A 22,775-nucleotide genomic window follows, 5' to 3' on the forward strand; every position below is an offset into this window, starting at 1 on the left:
CTTTGAGTTACTGTTTTTCAGACAAAAACATGCATATTTACAACCCTGTCATTATCTGGAACTGAGTTTAAATTACGAACATTCTTAAGATAAAACGTCCTGCATAGTCTCTTTATGATAAACGTCTTAATGCCACTTACCCGTGAGGTTATCAAGTAGACATTCTTCTTCGGGACCTTCCAGAGGTATAGTTGAGAGACCCATCCCACAACAAAATATTTATAAGCTTCCAGGCTCTTGTAAGCTTTGAGGGCTTTGCCAGTGTAACACGATTAACGAGAAAATTGTAAATGCCGTGGTAGGCCAGATCGGGCAAATCGCAGGCACCGCAGCTCCGAATTTCCCTGAACAAGGATTGCGGCAAGTTGTACGGATCTGCAACCCCCAACCTGGAACACTTTTCCACGTAACACTGCCTCATGTCACCTTCAAGATGCTGAACAAACTTGGACAAGTAATTGCGCGATGTAGATGGGGTATTTTCCGAATTTTCTTGGGGATTACTGCCTGGATCCATTACGCTCGCGCAAGGTAAACTATCCTGATGCCGTCCAATATGGCGGAGTAGGCGGAGTACACACGTGCAGGTCACGTGACTGCACATCCTCTATAGCAGATTTCACAAAACTACCATACGCATATGTCAAATTACCTGAAATCTGTTTTTTAACTTGTCCTTCACTTAAAAACTGGTACAAGAACCAGTTTGAATCAATTTGAATTTTGGACCCCTGTGACACAAACTTTGTACCCTGATTGTAAAACAACCCTGCCAGTTAGTATAATCATTAAACAGAGAGATAGAGATTAACTGAGTGTAGTCTGTATTCAGGCCTCAGACATGAATTTAACACAAAAGTCAACCATATTTGCCCAGACATGACAACACGGACAAATGAGGGGAAACTAAAATATATTTTAGGGGAGGTTAAAGAGGCAGCACTACCTGCTGCAAAATATGTACTTGCATGCCATAAAAGACGACATACATGACCTCAATCCAGTGAAGTCACCCCGCTATACCATTTTGAGAAAAAGAACTACCGTATTTTTCGGACTATAAGTCGCACTTTTTTTCATGGTTCGGCTGGCCATGCGACTTATACTCTGGTGCGACGTATATATGTGGTTTTTTTTTTTTTTTTTTTTTTTTTTTCACCCCCACCGCGGAATAACTGGAGCTGATGCTGAGTCTGACGACAGCCACGCAGAAGAAGAGGAAACGGCGCTTCATCTGCCGCTGGAGGCAGAGTTGTTCAGAAGCGACACCGAGGATGAGGAATTCAATGGATTTGCTGATTTGGAGTGAAATCATCAGCTTGATAAACTTGATTGACCTGTGTTTTATTATTAATGATAGGCCTATAGTTATTTAAATAAGTTATGTAGTGATTTTAGGCAGTGCTTAATTTGTGAAGTGGGAGGTCCCAGAACGCAGGAGGTGGGTGGGTCCGGGGACTCAAAAAAAAAAAAAGGCGGGGGGTGGTTTACTATAACTTTGCGCACATGCGCTTATTGTGTGTGTAAAATAATAATAATATCAGACATTATGATCTTAGAAAACGCTTTAGTGACAAACAGTTACAGACAGTAATATGTCGTGATATTATATTATAAAATATTAATTTTTATTAGTCTATATATTAAATTATATATTACATTTATCTTCTAAAATAACAGACTGTACTCATCACAACCGCTTTATTTCACCATTGGAGATCAGATCATACAAGAGATGAGTTAAATGACTCATTTTAAGGATTTAAGTAGGGGATTTAAAAGCGGTTGTTGTTTTTTTTTTTCACTAGACCAGGGGTCACCAAACTTTTTTCTCTGGGGGCCACATTGTCGTTCCTGACTGTGATGGGGGCCGGGGTCGGGTCAGCTATATCACATATATTTGTCTGGGTTATACAATTCTGACCACCAGCAGGCCTCATTGTGTAGTAGAGATTACTAGCCTGGCACGGCCATCCACACTACTATATCCACACTACTATATCCACACTACTATATCCATACTACTATATCCCCACTACTATATCCATACTACTATATCCCCACTACTATAGCCATACTACTATATCCACACTACTATAGCCATACTACTATATCCACACTACTATATCAACACTTGATTCCTGGCACATATTTGTTTATCTTTACTAGTGGTTTGCAAAAGTAGTAATCAAGTCTTCACACTTTGTTTTAATTTGAAATACCACAGATATTCCATTTATTTATTTTCTAATAAAAATATCAAAGCTGTCAAGGTAAGAAACATCTGCCTAGTTGAGGTGATTGACACTGGCAAAGGTGAGTGGAAAATTATAAATTGTAGGTAAGCCTGTTGATATTATTAATAATTGTATGCAGCACTTAATAAAGGTCAAATAAATAGGCCTATAAAATAAATACATTTTAAAAAACAGTGAAATTATAATATGAGCAATAGATCACAGCAGTTGTGCTGTGTCCTGCACGTCATTGCTCTCATCCATAGCCAAAGCAAAAAACTCGAATTCTGACGCTCTCTCATTCAGCTGGTCATACACGTTGTCCCCCAAATCTTCGGTTCGCCTGGTCATAGCAGGTGCGGAGAGACTCACCGCGTTGAGCGCATCCTTCTTGTCGGGACACACCTCCTCGGCCATAGCAAGCATGCGTACTTTAACAAAGTCCCCATCAGTAAACGGCTTTCCATGGGTAGCTAGTAGGTGAGCTACCTTATAGCTAGCTCGGACAGCAGCCTGGTTGATCTGGGTTTGGCGAAGGAATACATTCTGTTGTGCAGCCAGTCCGCATTTCATCCTCCGAATCCTGTCTTCTCTTGTTTGCCCTCGCAAACTAGCATACTCTTTGTGGCATAGTTCGAATTACATGGGAGCCAATGGGAGCTGAGCTCCCATTCCCTCAGGCTCCCATGAAAGAAGCAAACTTAATTTTCTGTGCAACTCTCTCAAATACGTCATATATCACCATAATAAGCTTGAATAGCCTATATCACCATATAAATATAAATAAAACTCATTTCATTTCCGATCGCCATGCAGCCATAACTTTGTATTGAACGTGTTATTAAACCGCAACATGTACGGCTGTACTTCACCACCACACCACTATGCGCACAAACTGAAATTTGCAGCCTGCGATATCGAATGTGAAGTTAAGTCCGAAGAAGACTTGTCCTCTATCTCACAACGATCTTCCTTTGTTTAACTATATATATATATATATATATATATATATATATATATATATATATATATATATATATATATATATATATATATATATGCATGCAACACCGTGTGTGTGTGCATGCGCGCGCCTGTGTGTGAAAGCTGTGCACTGCAGTGCACAAAAGTGCGCTGGTCCAGGAGAGTGAGTATGCATTGCTTTTTTTTTTTTTTTTTTTTTTTAAATAGAGACCCCCATAGGGTCAAATTTTATAATTCGAACCCTGCTTTGTGGCGGGTTTCATAGTGACGACGCAGATTATATTCTTTGAAAACTGGCACACTTTCTTTACATACAAGACAAACTGCACAGTCCTTACACTGAACGAAAAAATAATCGGTGGTCCACTGTTCTTTAAAAACTCTGCACTCTCTGTCACCTTTTCGCTTACTGCTCGCCATTTTGCTGTCCTGAACACTGACAGTTCTTTGCGCATGCACTGCCTGTCACTGCTTGATCGCGAGCATATGACGAAAATTCGGAAAATATGAATAGTTCATTTTATAACCAAATATCAATTTTAATTGATAAAATCAACAAAATACAAGATGCAGACATGTTATTATTTGCCAAAAAGCAATTTAAAAAAATAGGCCATGACCACTTTTGGGGATTGCCTCATAGGGCCAGTTCAAGTGATGGGGGGGCAGAGGGGCTGGGGGGGCCGGTCAAAGGGGGGTGGCGGGCCGGATCTGGCCCGCGGGCCGTAGTTTGGTGACCCCTGCACTAGACGGTTGTTTTTACTACCGTACCTGTCTTTAGAGATGATATACCTATAGCCTACTTGACCTCTGATTTGATGAAATAAAATTCGACAAAAATGAAGAATGACACTCCTCGATGATGACTACAGCTTTAATAACACAGATGAAAGAGCCATGGGGCGATAATAAGCCCTACTGGTAAAAATATTCTAAAAGCAAACTGATTAATGCATCAGTAATAGGCTACTAATATTAGTTATAATAATATAGGCTATTAGTAATAACGATAGTGATGGTATTAAAGATAGTAGTAGATATTTAAAATAATCAGACTAGGCTACTTACAGGGCAAAGGTATCACTGCTCAGCTGTTCGTTTATTAAATAAACAATGCAGTCGCGCAGTAACCACGCGCCGCTCATCAGATAGAATCACAGATTCTATGGATAGAATAATCCTTCAAAAAAGTGCGACTTATAGTCCGGTGCGACGTATATATGTTTTTTTCGTCTTCATAATGCATTTTTTGGCTGATGCGACTTAAACTCTGGAGCGACGTATAGTCCGGAAAATACGGTATATATATTTGTGTACTTTATACATTTATGATACATTTTGCCTTCTTATAGTTTTTTTTTATAATTTTCTTTCTTATGTTATTACTCATTACATTTCTTTCTTTTTTTTTTTACTTTGTCATTACTGTGTTTATGCTTTGGCAATATTGTGAATTTCTACAGTCATGCCAATAAAGCACATTTGAATTTGAATTTAAAGAGAGTCAGGCCTTTCTGGTAGAAGTTGGTGTTAGGCATCTGTCTTCTCCCTTGTTCTCTTTTCACTTCTGTAACACAAGACAACAGCAGGTCAATCATGGAGCTGTAGAAACAAATATTCAAAATGTACAATTACAATTATTACCTTCTATCTTTGTTCCTTTCTTCCTTTCCTCTCTGTCTGTATCCCTGTTTCTCTTCATCTTTTTGCCTGTTTTGCTGTATGTTTCTCTTTCTCTCCTTTGTCCCTTTCTTACTCTTCTCTTCTTTCCCTGTACTTCTCCTGCTCTTCATCACCACTGTATTTCTATTCTTCTTTGCCTTTCCCTTGAATTTCTTTAGTCGCTCATCCTCTCTCATGTCATTACAGTCTGACTTTGCGAGCTTTGGCCTCTGCAAATCTGGTTATCATTGAGTCCATGTCCAGAGATTTTGTGACTTCATACTCAATACAGATAACAGCAAGGGCGGACAGCCTGTCTTGTGACATGGTAGATCTCAAATACGTCTTAAGCCGTTTCGGTGATGAAAAACTTCTTTCACCTGGTGCTACAGTTACAGGGAGAGTGAGTAGAAGTCTTGGAGCTCTGCTCAAATTTGGGTAAATGTCAAGGATATTCTCCTTATACACATAATCAAGCATCTCGAATGGTGATGAGATATGTGGAGGGAAGGCTTTTACTGCACCAATTATCTCCTGCTTTAGGTCCCCTGCATCAACATATTTTTTTTTTTCTCCAATCTGTGGCAACATTCATCCAGTTTCTCTCCCTGCATTGCATTTTTCATTAGGTCAGTGGAGTAGAGAAATCCATACAACTCCGTTTCCATATGTAAAAATCTCTCTGACGGTGGCAAGGGCTGTGTCCACCATGTGCAGGAAAAACTCTCTTTTGAAAATCTCTTCTGCAGTAGACAGTTTCCTCTCTCCCCTCATACTCAAACTGCCTTTTTTTCTTTCTGTGACTCATCTCTGGCCATATCTCCAACTCAGTCTTCTCTGCTATCTCCCTGGCATCTGTTTTGGCAGAACTGTATCCATGCTTGTGATATTCTTTAAGAAATTCTATCATTGCAGTGATTTCATTTCTCATGACTTCAACTGACACCTTGGGGCTCTGCAAGAGCTTGCTGACTTTGTTAATGTGGAACAACACATTATACCACACAACAGTACTCCCCACAAAGGGCCATTTCTTCATTTCCTTGTATATGCTGCCAGTATTGGAGGCACATTCAGAATCCTGCTTCTCCTCAGCATACTCCTTCAATGCAGGCAGGGCATCCAAAATTTCAGGCAGCTGATGGCGCACAGCTTTCACAGTATCCACCCTAGACTCCCATCTTGTTGCCGACAAGGGTTTAATGGAGAAATCCTTCACATGTTTCTGGAGAATTGTCCAGCGGTGAACTGAAGCACTAAACAGAGCGTACAGTCGTTGTAAAAGTCCAAAAAAGCTTAGACATCACAGAAGACTTGACAGCATCACCAACTACCAGGTTTAATGTGCGACTGCCACATGGAACACACAGTGCTTTGTCGTTAAGCTCAAGGACTCTTCTGGACCCCCTGTCTTTTACCCTGCATGTTACTTCCATTGTCGTATGATTGCCCACGACAGTCAGAAAGATCCAAGTTCAGTGTTTGCAGGCGTCCTAAAAACAACTCAAGTAGGCCTTTGCCCGTTGTGTCCTCTGCCACAAGAAAGCCAACAAAGTGTTCATGAATGGACACACTCCTTTTCCAATTTCACAGCTCACAATGCGCAGCACCACGGAGAGTTGCTCATGATGGCTAACATTTGGGGTGCAGTCCATGATAACACTAGTATTTGGACTTCTTCACATGCTCCACTATTGCATTAGTTGTAGACTCTCTGACCAAGCATATCAATTCATTTTGAATGACCTTGCTCAAATAAGTGTCAGAGTTCTTTGGCCACTATTCTTCTGAGATGCTCCCTCATTACAGGCTCAAATTGAGCCATCAATTCAACCGGGCCCAAGAAATTTCCATTTCCATGCTCGTACAGTTTCTCTATGTCCACAAAAGGCCAGATTTCACTCAGCAAGATGTGTGACAATTGCAGTCAATCTTTTCAAAATTTCTCACCACCTGGTGACTTCATTTATGAAGAGATCTTGTTCCGTTTGACCTATCGCTGTACCTGGTGCAAGCCGTTGATGGAGTTCTCTCCAAGTTTCCATATTAAAGATGTGGTCAGCAGACTTCTCGTGGTCTTTTAAGCTAGCCGCACACTATGCCGATTTTCAGCGTACCGAGCCAACTGAAGTCGCTAGTCAGGCGTAAAGACTAGTTTTCGATGGTACCGACTCATCTCACAGCCGATTCGAAAAACTAATCGGGAGCCAGACTGATCGGCGAGAGTCGCTAGCAATAGCCAATCATATTTTTCGCATATAACACGTGACATCATTAAACACAATTTCTAGCGCGAGAAATACGTGTTGGTAGCACCTAATGCAGGTATATACTGTAATTCCATAGACTGAAGCTTTATCCATAGACACAGTGGGCTGGAAAGCCACTCTGCTCAAGTTGTGTGGCTGAATTCCAAATCGCTTTAACTCCCCTATATAAGTGCACTATTTAAGGTTGGAAAGAATAGCTCATGCAGCCTAGATAGTGCGCTACATATTCCATGTTGTGTCATTTGTAATTCAGCCTGTAGCATCTTCAAGTGTTGGATTTAACAGTAACTATATCCAATAGCCAATCACAAAGCTATCAAGTTGTCACGTGATATTTAACGGAATGTTTATGATGCTTAGTTCGCATAATCTCGTTAGGTGTCGCTTCAATCGCGACTGCACTCGTCAACAGTCGTGAGTTAGTCGGGGATATGTGCGTGCCCTGTCGGGGGTCGGTTCGGTACCGCGTGGATCGGCATAGTGTGCGGCTAGCTTTAGGCAGGCTGCCAAGTTTTTCCAATCATTTATTCCGTCAGTATTCAGACGCTTGTTAGACTCTCCAAACAGCCGGCAACAAAAACAAACAACGTGATCATTGGCCTGACAGTAAACAAGCCACGACCTTTTTATTGTTTCCCCATTCTTCATCTGAATGTAGTAGTGCCTGGTTGTGAATCGTCTGCCATCTTTGTTTTTTGGGAAATCTGTTCGTGACGTTATTTGCACAGGTCCTTTACACGCAATTGAGCATTTCTCTGCGTCTGTCAATTTTTTCAGCCAGAGCGCCGGGTCATCGGCCAGTAATTTTAGGTCCACACGTTGGGTGCTACAGCTACTAATGTTAATGGGCAGCCTACTCACCACCACCAATTCGTCCTCGTCTAAATCTTCATAATTGGCGTCACTATCCACAGTCCCGTCCACCTCTTCTCTACCTTCTATAGGCGCCTCCACCTCTGCATTGTCGGCGGCGGCAGCAGCGGCGGCGGCAGCAGCGCCGGGCTGTCCTTCTGGAGTTTCTTCGGCATGTCCTGGGACAAATACTAAATATACTTGAATCAGGCATTCTGAGGCGATTTTGGTTTTTTTGTTTTTTTTTTTAAATATAAATGTACGGTTACTTAAAAAGGTAACAAAATAAGGTAGTACTTGTTTTTGAGATGTTCACCATGGAGGGGCATTTTTTTTCTACAAATAAATTTCCAGTATCCTCTTTTTTATTGTACTGTCGCTTTCAGTTTTGTACTTTTTCGCTTTCCTTTTTCCGTTTTTTTTTCCCCAGTTTTTTCTTTCTTTTTTTGGAAGAACGCTGAGACCGGAAGCTTTCTTTTTCTCTCCTCCTGTGTAAAGACCACAAGCGGAGGCCATCCACATCTGATCTGCTTTAATATCAACAGATCTTCATTTAAGGTACGTGAATCTTTTCATCATGGCACACCTTCAGCCTGTTCAGTGTGCTGAGTGCAGGATGTTTAGTCATTCTTCCTCCGTCACTAGCGATAGCTTTATTAGCTTTATTTGTGATAAGTGCAGATTAGTTAGCTCTCTGACGGAGAAAATTACAGTGCTAGAAGCGCGTGTCCAGGCTTTAGAGCAGGTTAGTGAGCGTGAGAACAGTGTAGTTTCTGTTAGGGAAAGTCTGGACGCCCTAGGTGGAGTTAACAATCCCCCAACTCCGGCATTAGAGCCCTTACAGCGGGGCGAATGGGTGACAGCTCGGCGGCATAAGCGTAGAGCCAAAGCTACCGCTGAGGCTCGTCCACGGGAGCACCACTCCTCTCCGCGTCACGTGTCGAACAGGTTTGCTCTCCTTAGTGATGCACCCACTGAGAAACCTGAAAGAGCTCTGGTTATAGGGGGGGACTATCATACGGCACGTGAAATTAGCTCAGCCTTTAGGGGCACCAGCAGCTTTAGTCAGGTGTATACCGGGAGCCAGGGCGCCGGACATAGCAGGTAATCTTATGGCCCTTTTCCACTACCCTTTTTCAGCTCGCTTCAGCTCACTTCAGCCCGACACGGCTCGCGTTTCGACTACCAAAAAACAGCACGACTCAGCTCGCTTCAGCCCTGCTTAGCCCCTAAAACTCGCACCGTTTTGGAGTGGGGCTGAAGCGAGCCAAAGCGAGCCGAGTGAGGCTGGGGGCGTGAGCAGACACTCCCCTGTGCACTGATTGGTGAGGAGGAGTGTCCTCACATGCCCACACACGCCCCGCGAGCGCGCTGCGATCTGTAAACACCGCAAACCCGGAAGAAGAATTACGAATTGCGAGAATTTCTGAAGCCTTATGCGCCTCGCCTCATCTATACGCTCTTGCCAGTATCTGTCCGCGTTGTCGGTGACAACAAGCCACAGCACCAAGACCAGCAACACTAACGACTCCATGTCCTCCATGTTTATTGTTTAATATTCGGGTTGTGAGACTACCGCTTAAAAGATCACTGATGTCACTGTTTGCGCTGCTTAACGACATCACGTGACGTCCACCCAATGTGTCCACCCACTTCCAGCCAGCACGGTTCAGCGCGGTTGTAGTCGAAATGCAACTCCAACAGCCCCGCTCAGCCCGACTCAGCACGGCACGGCTCAGCCCGATTCAGCCGCGTTTGTAGTGGAAAAGCGGCATTAGGGTCCTAGGCAAGCACAGGTTCTCAAAGATAGTTATCCATGCAGGAGCTAATGATATACACCTTCGTCAGTCTGAGGTTACTAAGAGTAACTTTGTAGAGGTGTTTAAATTAGCAAAGGTGATGTCCGATGCTGTAGTATGCTCTGGCCCCATCCCAATGCGGCATGGCGATGTAGCTTACAGCAGGTTATGGTCGCTGAACTGCTGGCTGTCCAGGTGGTGCTCTGAAAACAGTGTGGGCATTATAGATAATTGGGCTAATTTTGAGGGCACTGCTGGCCTGTTAGGGCGGGACGGTATCCATCCCACTCGGGAAGGTGCTGCTCTCATTTCCTGCAGCATAGGTCTTTGGCCCAATCCCAATTCTAATTTCTACCCCTCCCCCTTCCCCTCCGCCTTCCCCTTGGCCCTTCCCCTTGAAACTGAGCTACAAGGGATAGGGCTTGAAATTCAACCCTTACGTATTGGGATAGCCCTTCAACGATCGCATACGTCATCGCGTACCTCCGTCAGCGTTTACGTTGGCAAAACGCGACCAAATGCATCATTGGCTGCGACCAGCCGCTACAGTCAGAGCCAGAGGCAGAAATCTCTGCTGGCAGGGTGTGATTTGTTAATTAACACCACTGAATGGGATATCTTTGGCGCTTCGTGCACCACATCCGACAGAATGAGGTGTCAGAACACTCATGTAAACAATAAAAGCGAGAATAACAGAACAAAACGTACGCAGTAAAGCAACCGAAAACAACACTCACTCCCAAAGCTTTTTAGCAGCAGCTTGGATTTCAGAAATCGCTGCTCATTCTCAGCTCGAAAGCGAATCAAGCGGCGTGTTTCCTCTGGATAACAACTTAAAACACGTAAATAATGGAGAAAATACATTTATGACAATCTTTCGCCGCGGGAACCGCTATCTTTCTGAAATCCGCATGAAATCTCGCTGAAATCCGCATGGCATTGTGGGAAATCACTCAAACCCCTTCATTCGGAGTCTGCTCCAGGAAAATCTCCGTTTGGAGGGGTACAGAAGCCCTACCCCTTCCCCTACCCCTCCGCGTTAACTGGGATTGGGATACCCCTACCCCTTCACGTGAATGCGCAAAATGGAGGGGAAGGGCCAAGGGGTTGGTCCAAGGGGTGAAATGGGATTCGGCCATAGTCTCAGAACAGGCCTAGTTAATTTCTGACAATCCAGAGCCAAGGCCAGGGAGCAGACGAACAGGCTAAACCGACTGTCTGCCAGCTGCACAGAGTCGTCACTCAGGGCCCACTACATCGAGACTGTGTGTCTGTTCCCCGAGCTCAACAAAAAGGTAGAAATTTTCAGAGAGTTTGTTCCAGTAACCTAATCAATATAAAATTAGATCATACTGACTGTACAGCTGCTGCCAGGACCTTTGATCTAAAGGTGGGGCTATTAAATATTAGATCTCTTACATCTAAAGCGCTAATGGTTAATGAACTCATTACTGATCAGGAGTTTAATGTACTGTGTTTAACAGAAACATGGATTAAGCCAAATGAATATATAGCATTAAATGAAGCAAGTCCTCCTGGATACAGTGTTATACACCAGCCTCGTCAAACTGGCAGAGGAGGAGGCATCGCGGTTATTTATAACGATTATCTAGGTGTAACACAAAAACCTGGTTATAAATTTAATACATTTGAAGTTCTTCATACTCGTATAATGTATGTAGCCTCGAAAAATAAGTCTACCCAGTTAATTCCATTGCTTATTATTTACAGGACCCCGGGGCCATATTCTGAGTTTCTTTCTGAATTTGCAGATTTTATCTCAGATCTGGTTATTTCCTTAGACAAAGCTTTAGTTGTCGGAGATTTTAATATTCACTTCGATAACCCAGAAGACCCTTTAAAAACAGCGTTTGTGTCCATCTTAGACTCAGTCGGGATTAAGCAGAATGTCATAGGACCGACCCATAATGGTGGTCACACCCTTGATCTAATACTAACATTCAGATTAAACGTAGATAATATAGTCATACTTCCACAGTCTGAAGTTATCTCAGATCATTGTCTCATCTCATTCAAGATATGTCTGAGTAATAATATATGCACCTCACCACGCTACTGTATTAAATGTACTTTCACGTCAACTACTGCACAGAGCTTTATAAATGATCTCCCAGAGCTGTCAACTTTGATTGGGTCACTGTCAGCCCCTGCAGAACTTGATCAGGCAACTGAATGCTTAGAGTCAACATTCCGCCATACTTTAGATAATGTAGCTCCTCTAAAAAGGAAAATGGTCAGAGACAAAAAATTAGCACCCTGGTATAATGATGACACTCGCACATTAAATCAGACCACTCGAAAATTGGAATGTAAATGGCGTCAAACAAAATTGATAGTGTTCAAATTAGCTTGGAAGGAGAGCTTCCTGAAGCATAGAAAAGCTCTTAGTGCTGCGAGATCAACATATTTCTCCTCCCTAATAGAAGATAACAAAAATAATCCTAGATTCCTATTTAATACTGTAGCAAAATTAACCAGGAATAAGTCCACTGTCAACACATGCACACCTGCAGTATGTAGTAGCAACGACTTCATGAATTTTTTTTAATGACAAAATTGAGAATATCCGACAAAAAATTCAAACTACTAATTTAAGGTTAGACAATGAAAGTGACCTTGTAGTTAACAATATAACTATCAGATCATCAGTTAGAATGTTTTACTCCCCTAAAAGAAACTGAATTACTTTCATTAATCTCTACATCAAAAGCCTCAACTTGCGTACTAGATCCCTTACCGACACATCTATTCAAACAGATAATGCCTGGAGTAATTGAACCGCTTCTTAAAAATAATACATTCTTCTCTTATGATTGGCTATGTACCCAAATCCTTTAAACTAGCAGTTATCAAACCCCTGATTAAAAAACCTGACCTTGATCCCTGTCAGCTGTCCAATTATCGGCCAATATCAAACCTCCCCTTTATCTCCAAGATCCTTGAAAAAGCTGTGGCACAGCAGTTATGCTCATATTTACATAGGAATAACATCCATGAAATGTATCAGTCAGTATTTAGACCTCATCATAGCACAGAGACAGCTCTGGTTAAAGTAGTAAACGACCTACTGTTGGCGTCTGATCAGGGCTGTGTCTCGCTACTTGTGTTGCTTGACCTTAGTGCAGCATTTGATACCATTGATCATTCCATTCTTCTGGATAGACTAGAAAATGTTGTGGGAGTTAAGGGAATGGCCCTCTCCTGGCTCAGGTCTTATCTAACTGATCGTTATCAGTATGTTGATATAAATGGTGATATTTCTAGACGTACCGAGGTAAAGTTTGGTGTTCCACAAGGTTCTGTCTTGGGTCCACTGCTTTTTTCTCTATATATGTTACCTCTGGGCGATATTATTCGTAAACATTGTATTAGTTTCCACTGTTATGCTGATGACACACAGTTGTATGTCTCTGCAAAACCTGATGAGAGACACCAGCTTAATAGAATTGAGGAATGTGTTAAGGACATTAGACACTGGATGCTTATTAATTTCCTTCTGCTTAACTCTGACAAGACTGAAGTACTTGTGCTAGGACCACATACAGCTAGAAGTAAGTTTTCTGATTACACAGTGACTCTGGATGGCCTTTCTGTTTCTTCACGTGCAGCAGTAAAAGACCTCGGAGTGATTATTGACCCCAGTCTTTCATTCGAAACTCACATTGATAACATCACCCGGATAGCTTTCTTTCATCTCAGAAATATTGCAAAGATAAGAAATTTAATGTCATTGCATGATGCAGAAAAACTAGTCCATGCTTTCGTTACCTCCAGGTTGGATTATTGTAATGCCTTACTGTCTGGATGTTCCAATAAGTGCATAAACAAGCTCCAGTTAGTTCAAAATGCAGCAGCAAGAGTCCTTACTAGAACTAGAAAATATGACCACATCACACCTGTCTTATCCACACTGCATTGGCTCCCAATCAAATTTCGTATTGATTATAAAATACTACTATTGACCTTTAAAGCACTAAATGGTCTCGCACCACAGTACCTGAGTGAACTTCTGCTCCTCTATGACCCGCCACGCCTACTTAGATCAAAAGGTGCAGGCTATCTGCTGGTACCTCGTATAGTGAAGGCTACATCAGGGGGCAGAGCCTTTTCTTACAAAGCCCCACAGTTATGGAACAGCCTTCCAAGTAATGTTCGGGAATCAGACACAGTCTCAGCATTTAAGTCTAGGCTGAAAACATATCTGTTTAGTCAAGCCTTTTGTTAATGGTGTTTATGAGGTAAAGGAGTAGATCTGGAGGGTCCTCAGACATAGTGTTTTGGTAAACTGGGATGTATGGATGCTGTCAGTCCCCACTCGCTTGCTCACTCGAGTTTGTTGACGGTGTAGTGGCTGGCTGCTTTATGTCCTGGGGCTCCCTCATGCCAGTGTTACCTTCTGGCTCTCTCCTTTTAGTTATGCTGTCATAGTTAGTTGCCGGAGTCCCTGCTTGTACTCTGTGCAATATGTATACTGCTCCTACTTATTCAGGTGACATTGGGCATACCTAACAACCTGTGCTTTCTTCCCCCCCCCCCCCCCCCCCCCCAAAAAAAAAAAAAAATCTGTCCCTCTGAGTTACATGGAGTCAACAGGAAATCTTTTGGTGGAGAGGGTGGAGACCTCGACTGGCTATCGTAGCCTGCAGGGAATCGGCCGTCAGACATTCTGTCGCATGTCCCAGACCCAGTGAAATGTAACTGAATTGTCTTGGCCAGCCCTAAGGGTCCCATCTGCATCTCATCATTGCTGAGGAGTGTGCTCCCATCACCCAATCAAGCATCCAGCCAGAGCAGGTCATGATATTTTTTACCATATTAACATGCCATTGTTGTGTGTTATGCCTGATGTAAAGACTCTCGTCTCTGCGAGCCTACCACACAGATTTAATACTTGTCATTTTTAGGGCATACCTAACAACCTGTGTTTTCTTTCTCTCTCTTTCTCCCCCCCCCCCAATCTGTCCCTCTGAGTTACATGTTGATCCTAGGATTGAGATGCTGGCCTCTTCTGCCCCTCAGACCTGCTTGATCCATCCTGGTGCCCTGTGTCTGGTCGGAGTTTTATCGCACCACTCCTGTGAAGGACGGCCCCATGAGGACAGTTGAGGGTTATACCTGTTAAAACTGTTAATATTGTAGTCAGGCTGTCTGTTGTTGCCCAAATGAGGATGGGTTCCCTTTTGAGTCTGGTTCCTCTCGAGGTTTCTTCCTCATGTCGTCTGAGGGAGTTTTTCCTTGCCACCGTCGCCACAGGCTTGCTCATTGGGGATAGATTAGGGATAAAATTAGCTCATGTTTTAAGTCGTTCAAATTCTGTAAAGCTGCTTTGCGACAATGTTTATTGTTAAAAGCGCTATACAAATAAACTTGATTTGATTTGAACCTGAGGAGAAAACACCGCTGGGTCGCGGCTGAATATTTGTTGAATATCCAACCTAAACTGTCTTCACCTGGGTGTTTGTATCTGTAATAATGTACTGCCATCTTAAACGCTACGGCAAGCACACATTTATGGTGTGTTTTTATTCTTGCCCCAGAGACTTAAAAGTGGTAGATCAGGTTGTGCAGTGCAGCACAGCCACACACCTTGTTTTGAGACAACGTAATTAGTTTTTTTTTTTCTTCATATTGTAAAGCGCTTAGCACAGAAATGAATAAGCGCTCCAAGTGTTTTTGTTTGTTTGTTTGGTATATCCACCAGAATTTTTTTTGGGGGGGGAGATAAAACAGTGCATTCTCCTGCATTCAGAGTGTCATATTTGAAGAAAACTGATCAAAAACGAGGACCAACATATGACACAAAATGCATGTTTCTCACCTCGCTTGATGCTGGATGATCTGATGACCAATTGGCCTTGAACTTGTCATAATGAAGCTTCATTCCCCCCCCCCAGGGTTTTCATTGTTCACAATCACCAGTGTGTGTTTGGTTTTTACACGTACTGATGCGATTTGTTGTAGTATGTGATCTCGTTTCCAATTGGCGAGAACCATAACGAACACTAATGGATTGGTGAAACAATTTATATTCAACATTATTATCGCATTGTTTTGGCTCTTGGCTTCACTTAAAGGTGGGGTATGAGATTTTGGAATAACGGTTCCCGCAAGCCATATTTTGAAAAGAAACATGCCCGCCCTCGCCATGCTCCCACCCCCCGCGTCTCGTTAAGTTAGAGTGTAGAGAGCTTGGAAAAATAGCTCAAACTTTCTCATTTAAACTGTGTTTTCAGCCCCAATTTTCACTCCACACACACAATTTTCTCAAAAGTAGTAGCCACACTTGTCCTGATTCACACAATGTGTCTACCTAACCGATAGGATTTACAGTTTTTGAATGAGAAGCCTGAAAGTGAGGAGAGGACAGGCGTGCAGCCCCATAGACTGCCATTATAAACTTGGCAGAAAAGTCACTCATTTTTAACTCGCTCTAGTGACCTCATTTTTTACACTACAGACAAAAAATTACATCAATGTGTTCAGGAGAGCCTTGTGGCGCTCACTGTGAAAGAATTTTGTGAATATCTCCTTCCGTTTTCGTGTAAATCCCCATTGTTTGGAGGGACCTTTTTCTACGCATTTCTGTCTCTCCCTGCTCAAGGCCTCTGCATGCTCTTGCGACAAGGCTTTCGCAGATAGCTTTTCACAGACAGTTGTAATTTATCGTTGAGTGGGGAGTAATAGGCGTGCGCGATGTTATTCACCGGCACAACGCAAGGGGGCGCGAAGTCGCTAGGAGTAGTTGGTGGGTGTGGTTAGTGGAGTGTTTATCCTCTGGTTACTTATAATGACTAGAACTGGAGTCGTATAGATGTACGTACTTCCTCAATCAACCGCTCTTCGTGCTGCTCCATCTTCGCTCGTGTTTTTAAAAATGCCGGTCGTGAAAACAAACCAAACCGGGAAAGTAGGGAAGCTGAAGTGCGTGTACAGTGGATGTAGAGTGGACCAATCAGAGCCCTCTTGTCTGCGGTGCTGTCTGCGAGGCTTCTGCGGTGGTCACAATTTTTGGGAGGTGCGCGCAGAGCGTCTGCGAAGGTGGGGGGGCTACGCAGATGCTGTCTGCGACGCTATCTGCGAGGACTGGGTTGTCAGCATAAATTGGCCTTCAGCGCGCGGGTTGGGGGAGGGGCTTCTCTCTCTCTCTCTCTCTCTCTCTCTCTCTCTCTCTATATATATATATATATATATATATATATATATATATATATATATGTGTGTATGTATGTGTGTATATATATGTATGTGTGTGTATATATATATAGATAGATAGATAGATACACACACAGAAGGGACGGGCTGCTCGCGGGCTTCAGTCTGATTGACGTGTCAGTATCCAATCATTTTGAGGTGGTACCTCGATATGATTGGATGGCGTTTTTCCTTTATTTTACACTGTAGACTGGATTAAAATATTTCGTTTTTGGGTCAAACCTTCGATTGTGCTGCTTGCAACATGGGTGTGAGGAGCTTTTCAAGCAATATGGTAAAAAATACTCCCGAAAAAAATCTCATACCCCACCTTTAATATGGCTAACAATAATTCGCTGAAGGTGAGGTGAATATCGGTGAATAATAACCGAGATGAGGTATTGTTTTCGGTGGGGTTTCTTTGTTTTTTTTTTTGTTCGCAACATTACGGGAAAATGGCTGGACCAGTCTTCATGAAACTTTCAGGCTAGATGAACATTGGTCTCAAATAGAACCTCCAAAATTTTGAGGGTTATCCAGTCAAGGTCACCAAAAAGGTCAAAATCTTTTTTTTTCATATCTTTCTTCATATTCATCATATTTTTACTTCAAACCAATCCCAAAATATTCAGCTTTCAATTCTGCTTCCACTGATATGCTACATGATTGGGTATCTAGTTTTCTTTCATTAGTTTTCTTTCAAACTTTCATTTGTTTTTTGTTTTTTTGTTGTGTGTCTCTGTTAACAATCTAGCATCTAGATGGTTGCACTGATTGACTTCAAATTTTCAGCGTAGGTGGGCAATGGTCTGTAGATTATCGGATTAAATTTTGGGGGTAATCGGGTCAAGGTGAAGGTCAAGGTCACTGGAAAGGTCAACCTTTCAGTCAAAATAACATTTTTCCATTATAACTCAAACGGTAGCAGATGGACAGATGTTTACTGTTATGAGCATATAGGAACTCCCATATGGCCTTTCATTTTGGCACCATGACCTTTGGCCTTGAATGACTTTGAAATGTCAAACTCAAGGTCATGGATTTTCATAGGATTATAACCTGACAGCTGATGATTGAGAAATATTACCATTTATCAACATATAGGTATAAAATAAGTGCTGCTGGGCGAGGTTTGTTTTGCCTGGCAACACTTGTTATTCACGGAGTCTGAGGCGGATAATTGGTTTAGTATAAATACGCGTGATTTATTTTTTTAAAAATCGGATAAAAATTTTCAGTCTTCAAAAGCACCATGGGTGGTTGACAAAATATGGATGGGTCACAGACTGTGGATTATGGAACTATAATAAAAAAGGATGCAAAATACGGAGTGGTTACGGATTTTAATACGGATGCATAACGGATGCTAGTAATTTACAGATCAGTCACGGACATTTCAGTCTATTATGGATTGGTTATGGATTTCATATGGATGATGTATCATGGATAATTAATTTCATGGACATTGCTACGAGTCTTCTGTATTCTATATTCATCTACGAGTCTATATTCATCTTCATCTCATATTGATCTTTCGAGCTCAAACCCAGATGTCTTCAGTAGAAGGCCGAATCACAGCCATGCTCTTATTCAGTACAACAACACTCCTGCTCATGCAGAATTGCCAACTGTAGCATAAGTGACAACAGGAGCTAGGGTATTTTCTGGACATTCCATAAATGTTAGATTTAAGTTTATTTACAATTAAATATAACTGTAAATAAATACAATTATGACTTTGTTCTGTAAGAAATAAAATACTTATGGATGTGATGTTACTGGAAAATAATCAACTTTGCAACTAATGCCCTGTTTTGTTCCTTGTTCTTTCGCTTCATTTCAGGTTGATTGAAAATGGCTACTTACAGGATTCCAGATGAGCTCTTAAGAAATGAGGAGTTAATCAAAGAACTAGAGGCAATCGCTAAAGATTCTGCACTGTTGCATGGCATATTATTTCGCACCAAAGAATCACCAAACTCTTCAGAAGTAAACTATTTTTACTTTTGTTACTCTCATAGTCCCACTTGTTAAACAACATAAAACTGAACAACTCTGATCTCAAACCACAACACTGACTCTCAGTAGCAGAATTAAAATAGTTCTATCTGGAGTCTTGGCCATCTCATGGCAGCATTTAAAAAGTTAATGATGCTCAGCACATTTGGTCATTGACCAGACACTGATCATTCACTAAATTATGTGTGAAAATAGTGCAGAGTTGGCTATAAGCCATGTACAATGAGATTGAGTGGAATAACTGTTTTATTCTATCCACATTCACTGGATTTTGAGAAACGGAGCATTTTATTTTTTGCAAATTCAATAAATAATAAAAACTTTGTACAAAATGTCTGACAAAATCATTTCTGCTTAGAATGTAAACAAACCAGTGAAATGACAGTAGTAGTTTGCCAAAAATGCTATGATAATTCCTGAAAAATTAAAAAAAGATGTTCTTACCATTAGCAACATTTTGTTCCTTTTTTTTGTAATTTTTAGGGTTTTGTTTTCGAATAGTTTTTATTTCATCCTCAGCTGGTTCAGCAACACGCTCCGTCATTTTGTTTTTCTCTACTCATGGTATATGAGTTGATCTCCTAGTAGTAGAGTAGCTGATCAGAACGCACACTTGCTCATATCCAGTGAATGTGGATAGAATTTATGTATATGTATATATGCGCGCAGTTGTGGTCAGAAGTTTACATACAGTGATATGAATGTCATGGCAATATTTGGGGTTTCAGTAATTTTAAATTTTTTTTTTTAACTTTTTCTGTGGCAGAATGTACAGCATACATCTTGGAAAAAAAAACACTAGAATTTGGTGCACAAGTTTTAATTTTCTTTGGGTTTTCTGAAATCTAGTCAGGGCCAAAATTATACATACAGGGTCAAAAATGTACATGCAGCACACCTAATATTTGGGTAAAATGTCTCTTCGCAAGATTCACTTTGACCAGACATTTTTGTTGACTATGAACAAGCTTCTGGCAGAATTCTGGTTGGCTGTTTCACGACTCTTCATGGTAGAATTGGTAGAGTTCAATTAAATTTGTGTGTGTATATAAAAAATATGCAATCCTCATTCTCAGATCTGCACTGAGCTCCTTGGACTTTCCCGTTTTACTGCATGTTAGTCCAATGAGTTCGGTAAACAAACCCTTTTTATGAAGGCACAGAGAAGCTACAGGGTTCCTGCGGGTCCTTAAAAAGTCTTAAGTACAACTTTTGGTTTTCAAGGCCTAAAAACGTCTTAAATTGTTTGGAATGACTGGAATTTTCGAAAGGGAGGTATTAAATTTAATATTGGACCGAACGAGTGAAATGTCTTCATCCGGTTTGGGGTATTTTTTTTTTAACCGTAATTTTAAAAGTGACCAGCGTACCTTTTGGGGGCAGCATTGGTTCTGTGCGTTCCGTAGATCAAGAACTAACGTTAGGAGGCTACTGGAGGAAGTGTGGTGTGGTGCGGTGGTTGTGAAGAGTGAGAGATACGTGGATAGCTTACGCGGGCTCTAGAAAGCGTTGATAATTATGGGAAGATGTCTGTTTAACGACAAGTGGTTGGGGGATGACAAATACCCCCAAAATAAGGAGAAGAATCATTTGCGATAAAAAGCACTGGATCGCACAAATGTGTTTAAAGATGGTAACACAGCGCTGGGGACATGGCGGACTGGGGAACTGGTTTTTCACGGACACGAGGCGCGCGCGTTAAAGAGGTCAAGCGCTCCGGAGTGAAACGCAGGGGGGTTCGCGCATGCGCACGAGAGTCAGCTGGAAAATGGGACTTCTAGGACATAATGCTAATAATAATGATTAGCATTTTTTACATAATTAACATTGTACAATAAACAAAATTTAATATAAATATATAAACCTTTATTTCAAAACTCAAAAAGAACTCCAGAAAATTCAATAATTCTAAATGTAGTACAATATAATTTGTACAAAAAGTTTGTTTTATTACTTATCGTCTACAACCACTAATAATTAGTAGTAATAGTAATTATTATTGATTAATCATTACTACTTATGAATTAGTGATTAATAAGTACTAGGGATTATTAAATGTGATAAAATTAAGTTATTAAAAATTATTACAAAATTATTAAAAAGTAGTAATTGATAGAATACAAACAAATACTCATGGATTATAGATAATTGTTTAAAATAGTGACATTGATATAACATAACTGTACTACTAATAAACAATAATACTACTAGTAATACTTGTTAATGTTATCAGTTCAATTGTTGTATCAATGTTCACTATTAAAAACAAATTATCTATAATCCATGAAGAATTGTATCACTACTACTAATAATAATAATTACTACTCATCTCATCATCTCTAGCCGCTTTATCCTGTTCTACAGGGTCGCAGGCAAGCTGGAGCCTATCCCAGCTGACTACGGGCGAAAGGCGGGGTACACCCTGGACAAGTCGCCAGGTCATCACAGGGCTGACACACAGACTACATTCACACTGCAAGGCTTAATGCTCAATTCCGATTTTTTTGTGAAATCCGATTTTTTTGTGAGGTCGTTCACATTAACAAATATATGCGACTTGTATGTGATCCTCAGTATGAACGAAAAGCGACCTAAAAGTGTTCCGCATGCGCATTGCAGGATACGACGACGTCACACGCAGTGAGCATGGCCAGTGTTTACGGAAGTAAAACCGCCCGGTTGCGGTATAACCCATCCAATCTAGCTTGAATAGCTGTATCCCCCCAAATGGAAATCAGCTCCCTAACCTCTGCGTCCTTCCATTGAGAAGATTCAGAACCTTCACAGCCCGAAGCGTCCCTCGCATTGATGTCATGCGCAGGGGCGCAGATACGTTTTTTGAACTGGGGGGGACAAACTGGGGGGGACAAAGCTGCCAGCAGACCAACCCCAACCCCGATATGCCTGTCAAACTCGTTGTGGGTTACCATAGCAACCAAGCTCGAGCTCGCAACCTGTGCAGTCTGCGCAGCTCAACCAACCGAATATCAGTCTTTGTTTTGTTTTATGTGAGTTGTTGCAACTATGTATACACTGCTGTGCACCTCAATAAACCGAATGGTAATTAGTCTTTTGATTTTTCCGTGAGGTTTGCCTTATGCAAAGAAAGACAGCATAGACGTTTTTTCCTCCCTATAAGTGGGGGGGACCGAACGAGGTGAATTTAAATCTGGGTGGGACGAGTCCCACCCTCTATCTGCACCCGTGATTATGCGCCATGTTGTTGTAACTTTTTTTGAGAGACCCGCCGCCTACTTCAGCGCAGAATAGTGACGTTTGTGGCTTGTTGATGACGTGTAAGTCGGATGAATGCGACCTGGCGGTTCAGACTGAAGTCGCATATGAAAAGAGCGGATAGGAATCGGAATTAGGACCACATATCCAAACGGCCTGGGTCGGATTTGAAAAAAATCGGATCTGTGTCGTTCATATTGTCAATAAAAGATCGGATACAGGTCACATATGGGCGAAAAGATCGGATTTGAGTCACTTCAGCCTGCAGTGTGAACGTAGCCATAGACACAGACATCCATTCACACTCTCACCTACGGTCAATTTAGAGTACCAGTTAACCTAACCTGCATGTCTTTGGACTGTGGGGGAAACCGGAGCACCCGGAGGAAACCCACGCGGACACGGGGAGAACATGCAAACTCCACACAGAAAGGGCCTCGCCGGCCACGGGGCTCGAACCCGGACCTTCTTGCTGCGAGGCGACAGCGCTAACCACTACACCACCG

The 22,775-nt window shown here is 41.9% G+C and overlaps 1 protein-coding gene across 5 annotated transcripts in view; it reads left to right on the forward strand.

The window, feature by feature from the left end:
• The window catches only part of LOC132896820 (glutathione synthetase-like), a 52,669-nt gene that overhangs the window by 8,834 nt on the left and 21,060 nt on the right, over positions 1-22,775 (forward strand). For all 5 annotated transcript variants that reach the window (XM_060937910.1, XM_060937908.1, XM_060937909.1 and 2 more), the window contains exon 2: positions 18,860-19,005. In XM_060937910.1, the coding sequence (XP_060793893.1) occupies positions 18,871-19,005 (135 nt within the window). In that variant the 5' untranslated portion in view covers positions 18,860-18,870. The remainder of the gene's footprint in view (positions 1-18,859; positions 19,006-22,775) is intronic.

This window comes from Neoarius graeffei, chromosome 13, assembly GCF_027579695.1.
Source record: "Neoarius graeffei isolate fNeoGra1 chromosome 13, fNeoGra1.pri, whole genome shotgun sequence".
In the NCBI taxonomy this organism is placed as follows: Eukaryota; Metazoa; Chordata; class Actinopteri; order Siluriformes; family Ariidae; genus Neoarius; species Neoarius graeffei.